The sequence below is a fragment of the Gavialis gangeticus genome, unplaced genomic scaffold, assembly GCF_001723915.1.
Source record: "Gavialis gangeticus isolate Ggan-Ray unplaced genomic scaffold, GavGan_comp1, whole genome shotgun sequence".
In the NCBI taxonomy this organism is placed as follows: domain Eukaryota; kingdom Metazoa; phylum Chordata; order Crocodylia; family Gavialidae; genus Gavialis; species Gavialis gangeticus.
In genome coordinates this window covers 2649200-2661544 of record NW_017728992.1, presented here as the reverse complement: position 1 = coordinate 2661544, position 12345 = coordinate 2649200, and the positions used below count along the sequence as shown (strand labels likewise).

Here is a 12345-nt window from a genome sequence, read left to right as displayed (position 1 = left end):
TGATAAAAGTGGGAGCTGAGGCTGACCAGAACTACCAAAACTACATCCTGAGAGGTATAGTAAATGCAAAAGCTGTGTTTTGCTTCACTCAGTGTCACTGGCAGATCTGCTCTGACTTAACTATAATATGCATTCAGACTTCCAAAGTTTAGGTGTTTATAATGGTTTCCCAGTTAATTGCAAGGGTTTTTTTATGTGTGTGTATTTTTGAAGATGGGTTATTTTAAAGCAGTTGAACATTTTCTATGCACAATGTACTACCAGGAACTTTAAAAAAAAAGAATGGCCATTTGTCACTGCCTGGAGGAGCTAAAGTGTTTAAATGTTCTCTCCCCTCTTTAACTTTTTCCTATTGTCCTATTGACTACTTCCTCGGTGTTTTATAATGATTTGAAAAAGCTTCAGTTATAACCTTGCATCAGACTACAGCAAAATGGAGCAGAACAATATTATTCTTCCTGGGAGTTTGATTGTTAGCGTGGTCTTGAAATAGGTAGATATTGCTGTTGATCAGCCCTTATCTCTGGGATTTGGTTAAATGGAAAGTCTGCTGCACACTTTGTTCAAGTAAGCAGGTAATTAGTTGTATAAATTCTGTCCTTTGCATTTGCAAAACTATAAGTGCAAGCCATTGCTGCCAAGGGTTTAAAAATTTAGCCTGTTGAGGCTAGAAAACTTGGGCTTATTTGCTTGGTCATTTCCCCTATCTTGCCCCCAAAAGTAGAAGCTAATCTAAATTGAAAGCTCATGTTGAAAGTACTGGCTATTGCTCTGGATTGGTTTTGCTCCACTTGTAGTCCCTGAAGAAGGCTATTGGGCAAGGACAGCTATTCCTTTCTTCCTACACAGGAGTAGAGAGTGACTAGGAAGACATTTCTTTCACAAGATCTCTACAATTGGAATACTTCCAGCAACATTTCCTCTTAGAGAAAACAAGGAACAGTCATGAGCAGGGAGCCTGGTTTGCCCTGATAAAAAAAATAAAAAAATAAATCATGAATTCTCTGATAAAACCCCCAAATTCCGTGATTAAAGTGAAAGGCCCTGCACTCCCCACCACAACATCCCTAGCCCTGCTTGTGCCCCTCGCTCCCCACCCAGAGCCCTGCTGGTGCCTCTCACACTCGCCCACAGCCCCCTACCAACCCTAGCCCTGCCAGAGGAGGCCCCCAGCTGCCAGGGTCCACAGCCCTCTGCCCCCGGCAGGAGGCAGTGGCTGCTGCAATGGAACGGAGTACAGCCCAACCCCTGCCTGCCTACTGCAGGCTCAGGTGGGGCGGGGGGGGGCAGCTCCCTGCTGCTGCACATACTCCCAGGGGGCAGGAAGGACCCAGGCCCCCCAGATTTGTGGGAGGTGGGCATGGCCTTCTCATTGCAGGCTTAGGCTCCTGTCTTGCTGCCTCCCCTGGGGCCTTTGCAGCCCAGCAGGTGCAACCTGGTGCTGCAGGGCACAGAGGGGCCATGCAGGGATCTCCTTGCCACTGTGAGCTCTGTGCTGCCCTGGTGATGTGTCCCCTGTGCACCCACTGCTGTTGCACAGATAAGAGTCACATTGCCAGGGCAGCATGGAGCTTGCAGCGGCAAGGAAATCCCCGTGCAGCCCTGCTGTTCCCTGCAATGCTGGGTCACACCCACTGGGCTGTGGAGGACCTGGGGGAGGGCAGCAGGGCAGGAGTCTGAGCTCGCCATGGGCAGCCCGTACCCACCCCTGCCTTGCACCAAATCTGAGGGCCTGGATCCCCCCTTCCCTCTGGGAGTGCACGCAGCTGGCCCCTCCCCCATACCCCCAGATGATCCACCCAGAGCTCTGTCCTTCTTCCCACTGGGGCCCTGCATCTGTGCATTGTGACCTCAGCCCCAAACCCCATGCACTGCCTGGCTGGGCAGCAGCGCCAGCCCCAGCCCTGCCCAACTCCCTCTCTCCCTATCTCTGCCCCCCACCACTTACCTGTGGGAGCTGCTCTCCAGGCTGCCTGGTGGCCATGTACATGTAGATTCACATGGCACACTCTTCCTAACCACCCTCCTTCCGCTCCCTCCCAGGCCCCTGCTGTCTGGAGCTCTTTGCCAAATTGCAAAATCCTGTAAAATGAGAAATCCACATTTTCTTCTGCTAAAGGGTAAAATCTGTGGTTTTCTCCATTTTTCCATGGGAAACAGAAAACCTGGATGCCTGCTCATGAGCACCTCATTCTTGGTGAATGCACCATTTAAATGCTCTCAGACTGCTGCTCATAGGAGTCTTTAAAAGCATCAGCCTGGTGCTTTGGCATACCTAGAAACCACACTATCCTTCATTGGAGAAGAAAAAGACATCTGCATATACAAACATTGCAGAAGTACCAGGAACTCTTCATCTGCAGTTATTTAAGGCATTATACTTGAGTTGAAAGTGACCTTTACTTAAAGTAAGAATGATGTTGTAGCTGGTATGGTTCAGAAATGATGTGAGAGGCAAGGATTTCTTTAGGTGGTATCTTTTATTGGACCAACTATGTCTTTGGCATAAAGTTAGACAAGCGTTTGAATGCAGTACATTCTTCCTCAGGTTTCAGATTACAGGGAGCTAGGCACAGGAGAAGGAAGGGGATGAGAGAAAAGTACTTGAAGAAGAGACCGTTATAGATCAGGGATGCTAATATTCTTTTTGAGATAAAACAGGACAAAATATTGTCCTATTTCTGCACCAGTAACAGCACAATATTAGTATTGAGGTTAAGTTCTGTATATTTAGGTAATCCACTATAAACTGCAGTGAAGTTAGACAAGTGCACAGAAAATTGACACATGAACATGAAATAGGATCTTCTCTTTATAGCTGTGGGAAGTTCTTCAGAAATAATTAGCACTAACTTCAATAGGAGAATTGGAAAAGGAAATAAAAAAATACATGAAGTCTAGATTAGATCTCAGAAGGAATGCTTAATTAAAACGTGTTTGAGGTACACTAAAATGTTTAATTTCTTAATGTGCAGCTTTGTATGTCACTCTGTATGTATTTTTCCATGGACCTCAATGGACTTTGGACCAGCCACTTGATATTGGTATTCACAGCCTGTGTATTTGAAGCTTGCCTTTCAGTGATCATGCCAAGAAAATTAATGAACCTGTTCCCTCCTTATCCACAAGGGATCAATTAGTCATGAAAAATAATGCCAAGGTGTATATAGTGTAGATAAAAAATATAAGGTATTTATTAGGGCTAGGTGCCATATAAGTCATGTCTTAGACTTGATATTCGTTGATTTTAATACTTTGCTGAGCCATCAAGCTGCTGTTTCTCTCTGGGTATCCTAGTATTATTAGGTCTAGTAAGAAAGAATTAACTGTACAGCTTTTAGCGTTTTCCCATGTCTCTGTTTTCTTTAGAAATTGAATTTAAGTCCTGATTGACTTTCAGGATGTCTAGAGTTCGTTATTACTCCAAGCCTTTGTCAGCTGTTTTTCAGTTCCAGGAACCAGTGTGTGCTTTCTGAACAGGGCAGTATGTGTAGTGAGATAAAAAGAGGGTTGGAACTACAACATAGTCAAGCCTAGCCAACTAATGAGGAGGCTGATGAGAAGAAACATTGAAGTGTATGTCATGTAAGAATAACATATTTCTGACTTCTTATTTTTGGATAGCTGCAGTAAATGATGTAAAGGTTTTTTTTTCTTCTCCACAGTAACTATGTATAAATTTAATATGGTATAAATCTAATATGTATTTTTTTTTAAATACAGCTCTGAAGTGTTGGTTGTGTGTAGTTATTTAGAGTTTTTTAAATTGGGTTATGAGCAGAACTCAAGAAGCTGAGCCAGGCCCTTTGTGGGATTTGAACACACTCTGCAGTTACAGAAATATGACAACAAAGTGATGCCAATGTGTCCTTGTCTCCATTAGCCCAAGTGGAGTATACTTTACTACATTCCATGATCCACAAAAGGATACAATTCCACGTAGATTACATAGCCTAAATATATTGTCCTGTAGATTTAATCAAATATACCCTCATTCATCTTTAATGTCCCTACACATTGTGAAAGGTTGCTAGGTACTGCTGTATCACGTGACTTTTCCACGTTGAAGCATGCAAACTTAACCTATTTATTTTTGAAGAAATAGCATTAGTGTTATTTCTAAGAGATTTATATAGACTTGAATGCCATCGTCCATATTAAGAGTTAGTTTTCCAAAAGTAAGTGTTAGCAGGGTGGTGCTCAAGAATCATACTAATATTGTAAGGTTAATGGCAATATTTGCTTTCGGAAGCTAAAATGTTTTCATAAAGACAATTTTTGTTTTGTTCCTCCACTCTCCCCAGAAGTCTTATTTGTTGCTTTTCTCTGAAGCTCCCTGCTTATGAATGTAGATTTACTTACTGACTTTCAAGATAGAAAATTCTGCCTGAAGAGTGAATAAGTGTGTCACCAGTTTCAGTTTCTTTAATTGTCAGACAAATGAGAGATAAATGTGCTCTTAATGTCTGTAGAATAGAAATGAACCAAAGACAACTGTTGTAAAGTGTTACCTTGCTATATCTCTCCTAGTTCACTTAGGAAGCATCACTGTCTGCAAATATTACTTGGAAATTAGGTTTTGTTCTGTTCATTTTTGTCTGCCCCATTGTCAGAAGAGGGAGCAATACAACACAGGACCCTGCCTTTTCTTCTGGAGGCCCTGAAACAATAATAGTTAATGCCTTTTCCTTTAATTTATTTTCGACCTTGTTGGATATTTAGAAAACAGTGGTTATTTCTCCTTATTTAATAGCCATTTTGTCTGCATTTCCTTGACAGCATTCCTTTAAATGAACTGTAAATAGATGTTCAGGAACAGAGAGATTAATTTTAACCCACATATACTTGATGAAATAAACAGAAAGCTACAGTGGGCTCCAAATGCTATTTGTGTGACAGGTATTATAGAGCTGAAATATGCTCAGAAGTAAGTGACATAAACATTGGCTGAAGGCAGGGCAAGATGGCACCTTAGAGACTGGTTTAGAGAGGCCCTCTTCCTCTATCCTTTGTATTTAAATTCCCTTCTATTTAGAACCTCTGCTTTCTGCAAACCCATTCATAGCATGTGATGAAGTAAGCTGTTGTCTATGAAAGTGCATGCCTCTTTAAACTAGTCTTTAAGGTCATACCCAGCCTTGCCTTCTTCCTCATTTTATACTAACATGGCTAACTACCTTTCTCTGACATAAGTACAGAGCAGGTCAAAAGTCTCCTTAAGTCTCCTGAAAGCTTGCTTAATTTTTTTTCCCCAACTATTTAAGTTGGTCTAATAAAAGATATCAGATTCACCCAAAGAACATTGTCTCGTTAAGTCTCCAGAAGTCTCCAGTTGGACAATCACTAATAAAGGATGTTTCCCTGGTCTCTACTGAATGCCCCTAATACATCTACTGTATTGATGAATTTGCCAAGTAGAGCCAAACCTGATGTTGTTCCTGCAAAATGTTAATGAAGGACAGCAACAGCAAAGCAAGTGATGTGATGGAGAAATCAGCAATTAATAGGGTTATTTAATTCTGTGAAAATGTAAGTCATCCTAGCCATGGTTTCCCTGGCATTTAAACTTCCAGACTGAAGCTAAACCTTTTTTGGTATTTTTATGTAAAACTCCTTTTCCTACAGCATTGCAACTGCTTCTTTTTAACAACAAGGAAATAGGGGGAAATATCCATCATTTATATGGATTAATTGTGCTTTACCCTTCAGTTTTTGAAGTGTTTTGTATTTCTGTGTGGATAATCTTTCTTTTTGTTCTGAAATACTAGTCAACTAGCTCATAATAGAATTTGAATGCTGTAGCCTTTGTCATTTTCAGTTATGTTGGCCCAATACTTTTGGAGGAAGGCAAGGAAGTCATAACATTGTGCCCTTGCTGTTACTAAAGGTGCAGGTACATGTAAGATGGAATTTGTCACTGTTCCATTAAGCTTAGTGAAGTCTTGATAAGTTTACCTACTGAAGATTGACCTCTGAGTTAGAGTGGAGTAAATTTTCACAAGGAAATCTCCCTTTTACCTGGCTTATCTTAGTCCTTGTATCCTTAATTTCCTAATTGTGAATTCAAATCAGTACCTACTGGTGAAGGTTTTGAGTTGGCACCTGGTTTGTTTGGGTTTTTTTCTCACACAAGTAGACACCTAGGATGCATGCCTACTAGGGGGAATGTGTGTTTCACCAGGAAAAAATATCAGTGACACATACTTGTGCCTCTGCTACTTGTCCCCAGGGACCCCCCCCCCCCGCACATATGCTCTGACACAGGGCAAGTTGCCCCAGATGGAGTAGGGGAGGCTAGGGCCAGCACCTGGACTGGCCCCAGCAGCCTTATGTGGGGGCTTCCTGGGGCTGCAGCAGTGGTGATCCAGGCATGCAGAGTCTGACTGGCAGCTGGAGCATGGCTTTGGCTGGCCAGGCTCTGGTTTTGGGCGGCACATGCTGCCACCATGTGCACCACCCAGCTTTTTTCTGGCACAGTTTTTTTTTGACAGTTGGAGATCCTGGTGTCAAAAACCACTGCACTCCAAATTAGCAGTGTGGCAAATGCCTGCATGTGTGGCATGTGTGGGTTGTGGTGCCTCAAACTGCATGTGCATGCTCATGCGCTCCCAGATGGGAAGCTGAGTCTCTGATTAACTAAAATATATAATATAGGTGTGAAGACTAATTAACCAAAACTCAACTTTTCTTGTCATATATCTCCAGAATACTTTTAATGAAAGCCTGCCAGAATTCTGGGCCATCATTTTGTGTTCAAAGTCTGGATGAGAGGGTGAGAGAGAGTGCATGTGGATGAAGTGGGAAGTAGGTTGAAGAGTTCACTTACATTTTGAGAAAATATTAAGCTGTTCATGGGACCTTAAAAGTAGCTTGTTTAAATCTCTTTGTAGGTAAGAGGCAGTGTAGTTCAGTGAATGGGGCACTGGATTAACATTTTAGGGTCCCTTTTTTCTCTCCCCTAGATTCACCCCTGTTTTGCTGTCACTTGTCTACACTTTGTTTCTCCTCCCAGTCTGCTTGCGTTTTCCATTTATTTAGATAGCTCTTCCAGGAGTTCTTACTCTTACAACATGTTTGTATATTTCCTATAGCCCAGTGAGCTGCTTGGTTGAGACTCTACTATGATGGAAATAATAATAATCATTTATTAGTCCAAATTATCGTTCCTGATTTAATATTTTTTCTATTTGTAGTTGGCAGCAATAAACTTGAAACTTGAAAATGAACTTGCAGCAAGACTATAAGGCTGGGGACAGACATTACACATAAACCGGTTTAAGTGATCAGAAACTGGTTCAAACCTGTAACAGAACAGACATTCAAAGCACATAAACCAGTTTGAAAATGGCCAAAACTGGGTTGAAATAAACCTGTTGAATATAGTATCAGACTTAACTGATTTGGCTCAAACCAGTTTATGCAGTATCTGTCCCAAACCCCTTGTTGTTTTAAGTTAAATCAGAGACCCCCAGCATCCCGGCATGCTTTCTGAGATGGGCTCTGCTCCAACGAGCTGAGTTGGCCCTTCCCCTGTGCTCTTTAGCTGGAGCAGGGGTGGAGCATGGCCAGACACTGGCCTGCCATGGACCCTAAGGCAAATTCCTCCCTCCATCCCCTCTCCCCCTTGCTAGTAAACCCTGCAGACTGCAGCTGGGTTTTGCCATCCCCAGCTGTATCTCCACGGCTTTCCTGCAGCCAAGCAGAGATGGAGTTAATTCCTCCCTGTGTCCAGCTTGCTAGCAGCCAGGGAGGGGATTAATTCCACAGTGGCACAGCGGTCCCAGAGTGGTGGGGGAGGGGAGAGGCAAGCGAGTCCCCTGCACTTGTGAGCCCAGAGCTAAGACCTGAAGACCAGACTGGGAGGTGGGAAATGTTGGCAGAGACCTAACAATCATCACACATATGTGCTGGAGATGGAGTTAAGGGAAGTTGCAGATAGTGTCTGGCTGGAAGTTGCAGACCAAAGAATGCAGAGAGCTACCTTTACATTATAAAGCAGAACCTGTAAAACCTAAACAAAGCCTTTCTGAGTGCCTGGCTGTAAGGAGGCACTGCCCTCAGGATTAGCCAGACTTATGCAAGTCTTTCTCTTGTCTTCCTGCTTTACATTTTAAGTTAGACTAAGTTATATATGCTCTGTTTTACTGAGCTGTACCTTAAATTAGGCGAAGATTTTTGGTAGTTCCCTGTTGTAAGTTTTGCAATCTGCTGTGTTCAATACATGCTTGCTTCCGAGAGAGGACTTTTTACACATCCCCACTCCTCAGACTGACAGCAGGTCCCCACACCCGCAGGCTGGTGGCTGGCATCCTGTGTATCGTGCTAGCCCTGGCTAGTACCTGGCCATGCCCCCTCTACTCCATCAGGGAGGGGTGAGAGCCTTGGAAAGTGTCTCTTTTCCCTCCCCTTTGGCAGTGCCTGGCAAGCATGCTCTAGCGCCCCCCATCTTCTGGCTTGAATAGCATTTCCTGATTTAACAGAGAATGTCTGTCCAGTTATTAATCAATTTAAACTGCACAGCTTAGACTAACCTGCAAAGAGTGAATCAATTCAGGCTCAGGCTTTTTGAATGTCTGTCCCTAGCCTGAGAATCATTCTCTAGTGAGGGAGAATGATGTAAGATTGCCTTTGAGTGCAGATCTTGACTGTCATTCCATTGTTGTAAATAGCCTACAGAGAACTTTTTAGAAACATGGTCAATAAAAAGCACTGGTCCTATTATCCAAATCTAAAGCTGTCTCACATATGATGTATCAACTCTTCATATCTGATACGGTTATTGAACAGAAGAGCTGGATTGCAGCATATTTTCACTGTGAATTCTGCAAGAGGGACCTACAGCTGATCAAAGTCAATGACTGTCATCTTTTGACTGTACGTGGGCTTTGCTTCAAGCACTGGGACCTCATGATGTACAGGAGATAAGGAACTAAAATCTTCTGACAGGTTAGTTAATAGGATTACTTTTGAATGAATAGTCTGACTCCCAAAGATAATGAGGCATATGAAGACTCTGTTACAGTAAATATTAACATGTCCAATTTTTTTATCTTGCTAACTTGGGATGCAATGAAGATTCTTACTGAATGGACATGTTTAAATGTCATTATGCTGCTGTGTTTTAGGATTACATCTTATGGTTGTTTCTTCCTCTCTAAAACAAAACAAATCAAAACAAAGCATGATCTAATAAAACCACGTTCTAAGACTTTGTAATTACCTATTTTGCTTTTTTTCTACTGACTTTGAATGAATTCTAAATCAGTTTTACCAGATTAAATGGTTTCACAATCACCTGGCATTAGTCTTAATTTTGGGTACATACTCAAAAGTCTTGTAGTTTGTGGGTGTGAATAACAATAGGCAAGTAGTGTAATCACAGAACCTGTAGTCAAACCATGAGCAGTTATGCCTATTTATAAAACGGATATGTGATACCACCTTGGCACCATCTTTAGAGCATACATCTCTGCTTGGACATTCTACAAAATTAGATTAGAAACAGGTAAGGGCTTTGGGCATATTGTAAAATGCTGTGTGACTAATATCTGTCACGGGTGCTCAACCTTCCTAAAGGCATAGAGGTAAAGTTAGAGAAAGCAAAGAGAGGGGCTGTTTGATGTCTTGCAAGCAAAAAACAAAAATGGAAGCAAATGATAAAAATCTTCATGTTCTGGTATCTAGACACTGAGTTGAGGGTGTTTTCTTCTTCAAACCAAGTTGTGCATGAAATATTTGCTTTTTTAATGATGTACTCTTTCTAGTTGGAATAGAGGGGTGGAACAAATGGTGTTAGTTGCACCTATGGTGCATACTTCATATAAATATAAATATTCGGATTCAATAAATGAACCAATAAAGAACTGTAGAGTACATGTAGGTGTGTCTCACTGAGCAGTCGTTATGTGGCTCTGAGCTGACATCACAACAGACAACTGGCAACTTGTAGTTCAAGTGAAATAGTGAAAGTAGAATTAACTGTCAGTTCATCTGAATACCATTGTATTATTTTCCCCCTTCCGTGTAAATGGGCATACTGGAAACTGTCCAGCAACTTTAGAATTACCTGCTGAATACCACAATGAAATAGTGTAATGGGAAGTCAGCATGTTATTGGACAGAAGCTTAACTGCAGCTCTCATTTTCCAAGGTCTAACATCAAAACTTGCCACTCCTCCTCTGTCAGCCTGCACTGTTCCATTCAATACATAATTATGTATTTTCCGGATATTTCTGTAAGCACTCAGAGTGCCCATTATAAGAAGTTCTTTGATTTAAATATCATATGAAATCCTCAGTTAATCTCAAAACAAACACAGCATGGGCATGGGCCTTTGTTAGCTGCTCTATAAAAAATCAGCAATATGCTTCTGAGACAATCATCTCCAAGACTGAGTTGATAGTTCATTCTCTCTGTGCATTCAATATTGGTTGGTGCCTTTGAATCTGCTAACAAGGATGACAGTGTTTTAGCAGTGTAGATACTTGTCCCCTGGGAGATGGACAGCAATATCCCTCTTTCATTTTACACAGCCAACCAAACAGCAGTCCAGTGAAGCCACCATGAAAAGATCTTTTATTTATCATGACTTTAAAGTAATTCAGTGCAATCTTCATCATGAAAGCTACAAGTTAATAAAAATATACTGGTGTAACTGAGTTGCTTCATCATGGATTTAATATACACAAGCTCTCTTGGCAAAAAAAACCCTATTTTCACTCTTGAGCAGGTGTTATAGATGACATTCTTAGTCTGTCTCAAGGCACACTTAGTATGCTTTGAAGCATATGTATGTGTGTGTACCTACACATGCACAAACACATGCCCAAATGTGGTAATTGCTTAGGTTGTATCTACAGTTTAATCTATCGTGTCTTTAATGCCTTTGCATTACAGTAACTTGAATGGAATAAACATTTTTTTACAGCTGCATGACCTTATTGAATAAGAGGACAATACTTTAACTACTACCTGATTTTTTAAGAAAGCGAATAGCTTATATTATCTCTGTGGTTAGTTGCTTGTTCAATGGACTGTATTGGGACAGTAGCTGGACTACCTATTGCCTCTGAAAGTCTCTTTAAGGCTAGCTGCATTTGTTTATTTGTACAAAAGCAGTCAGAGACCTTGAAAAGCCTACAATTTTAAAGAAGGAAAGCGTCTTCTTCCCTTTTTCTCCACACTTACAGCAAATATTTCCTTTCCACAATTGCCACCTGAATTTTGAAATGACACATTATTAGTCTCGCTTATGAATGTTTTCACAAGCATTTCCTTCAAAAATACACTCTGAAGATTCCTGTAATCTGTTACATGATCTCTCCCCCTCTCCTCCTCCTGAATATGATTCTGATCTGTGATCCATCTGCACACAGTCAGATGTTTGTAGTCCAGGCTGCACAGAGCACAGGTCCTCCCCATCTGGGATGAGAATTGGCACTAAAAAAAAATTAAGTTCAGAAGTTTAACCAGTATATAGTAATTTACACATCTATAAATAAACTGAATTGTTCTTACTCTGTGCTCAGAATGAGATGGCTTTTTATGTTATGACTGCTGATGAAGAGGATATAAAGTTCTCATAGTCTATATGGAATTCAAGAATAACACCACCATAAAATTATGGATTTCCCTTGCTGGAAGGCTTTGGGTTGCTTACTGCCTCATGAAAATGAATCTTCAGTTTCTGTGTAATTTTTATGTTGTGAAATTCCCATGAAATATGACACTTTGGGCTGTGCAGACCCTGTGAAAAATGAGGAACTGAACTGTGAAAAATGCACATCCTGAACTACTGAGCAAAGCAGAGTTGTCTTGGAAAGTAGTCTCTGGAGTCTTTAAAGCCATTTTGGAGGTATGATTTAGCTACTCAGACTTTATGAACCAGTTTCCCAAAACAATTTGCTGATGCCAACTAGTAAGAGTGTATTAGAAAGTATTTTCTTTTTGATGTAGTGTATACCAAGATTGATTCATGAAATCCCTACTATCATGAATGAGAAATTGATCTTATGTATGCTCACTCACATACACAACATTCACTGAGTCAGGGGTATGGTAGTTTATAAACTTTTAGTACCTTAAACTGTGGACAATTGCAAATTGTGGGGGAAGAGTGAGATAATGTAATTTCCCCTCCCCCTTTATCTGCAGACTGACTGCTGCAACACCAGTCACTAATTCTGGTAACTGGATATTATCAAAGCTATGTCCTAATCACAAGAAAGTGAAAGGGCTTAAAAATTTTTAGGACCACCCCCCTCCTCCCCCCCCCCCCCCCACAACATAAAAAAAAACCCAGGCCAAAATGGGGGGGCAAAAAAAAAAAAAAAACATTTTAAAAA

General features: G+C 41.3%; 1 protein-coding gene across 3 annotated transcripts in view; it reads left to right on the top strand.

The window, feature by feature from the left end:
- FHOD3 (formin homology 2 domain containing 3) overlaps positions 1 to 12345 on the top strand; it is a 783635-nt gene that overhangs the window by 429430 nt on the left and 341860 nt on the right. For all 3 annotated transcript variants that reach the window (XM_019520693.1, XM_019520685.1, XM_019520696.1), the window contains exon 6: positions 21 to 54. In XM_019520693.1, the coding sequence (XP_019376238.1) occupies positions 21 to 54 (34 nt within the window). The remainder of the gene's footprint in view (positions 1 to 20; positions 55 to 12345) is intronic.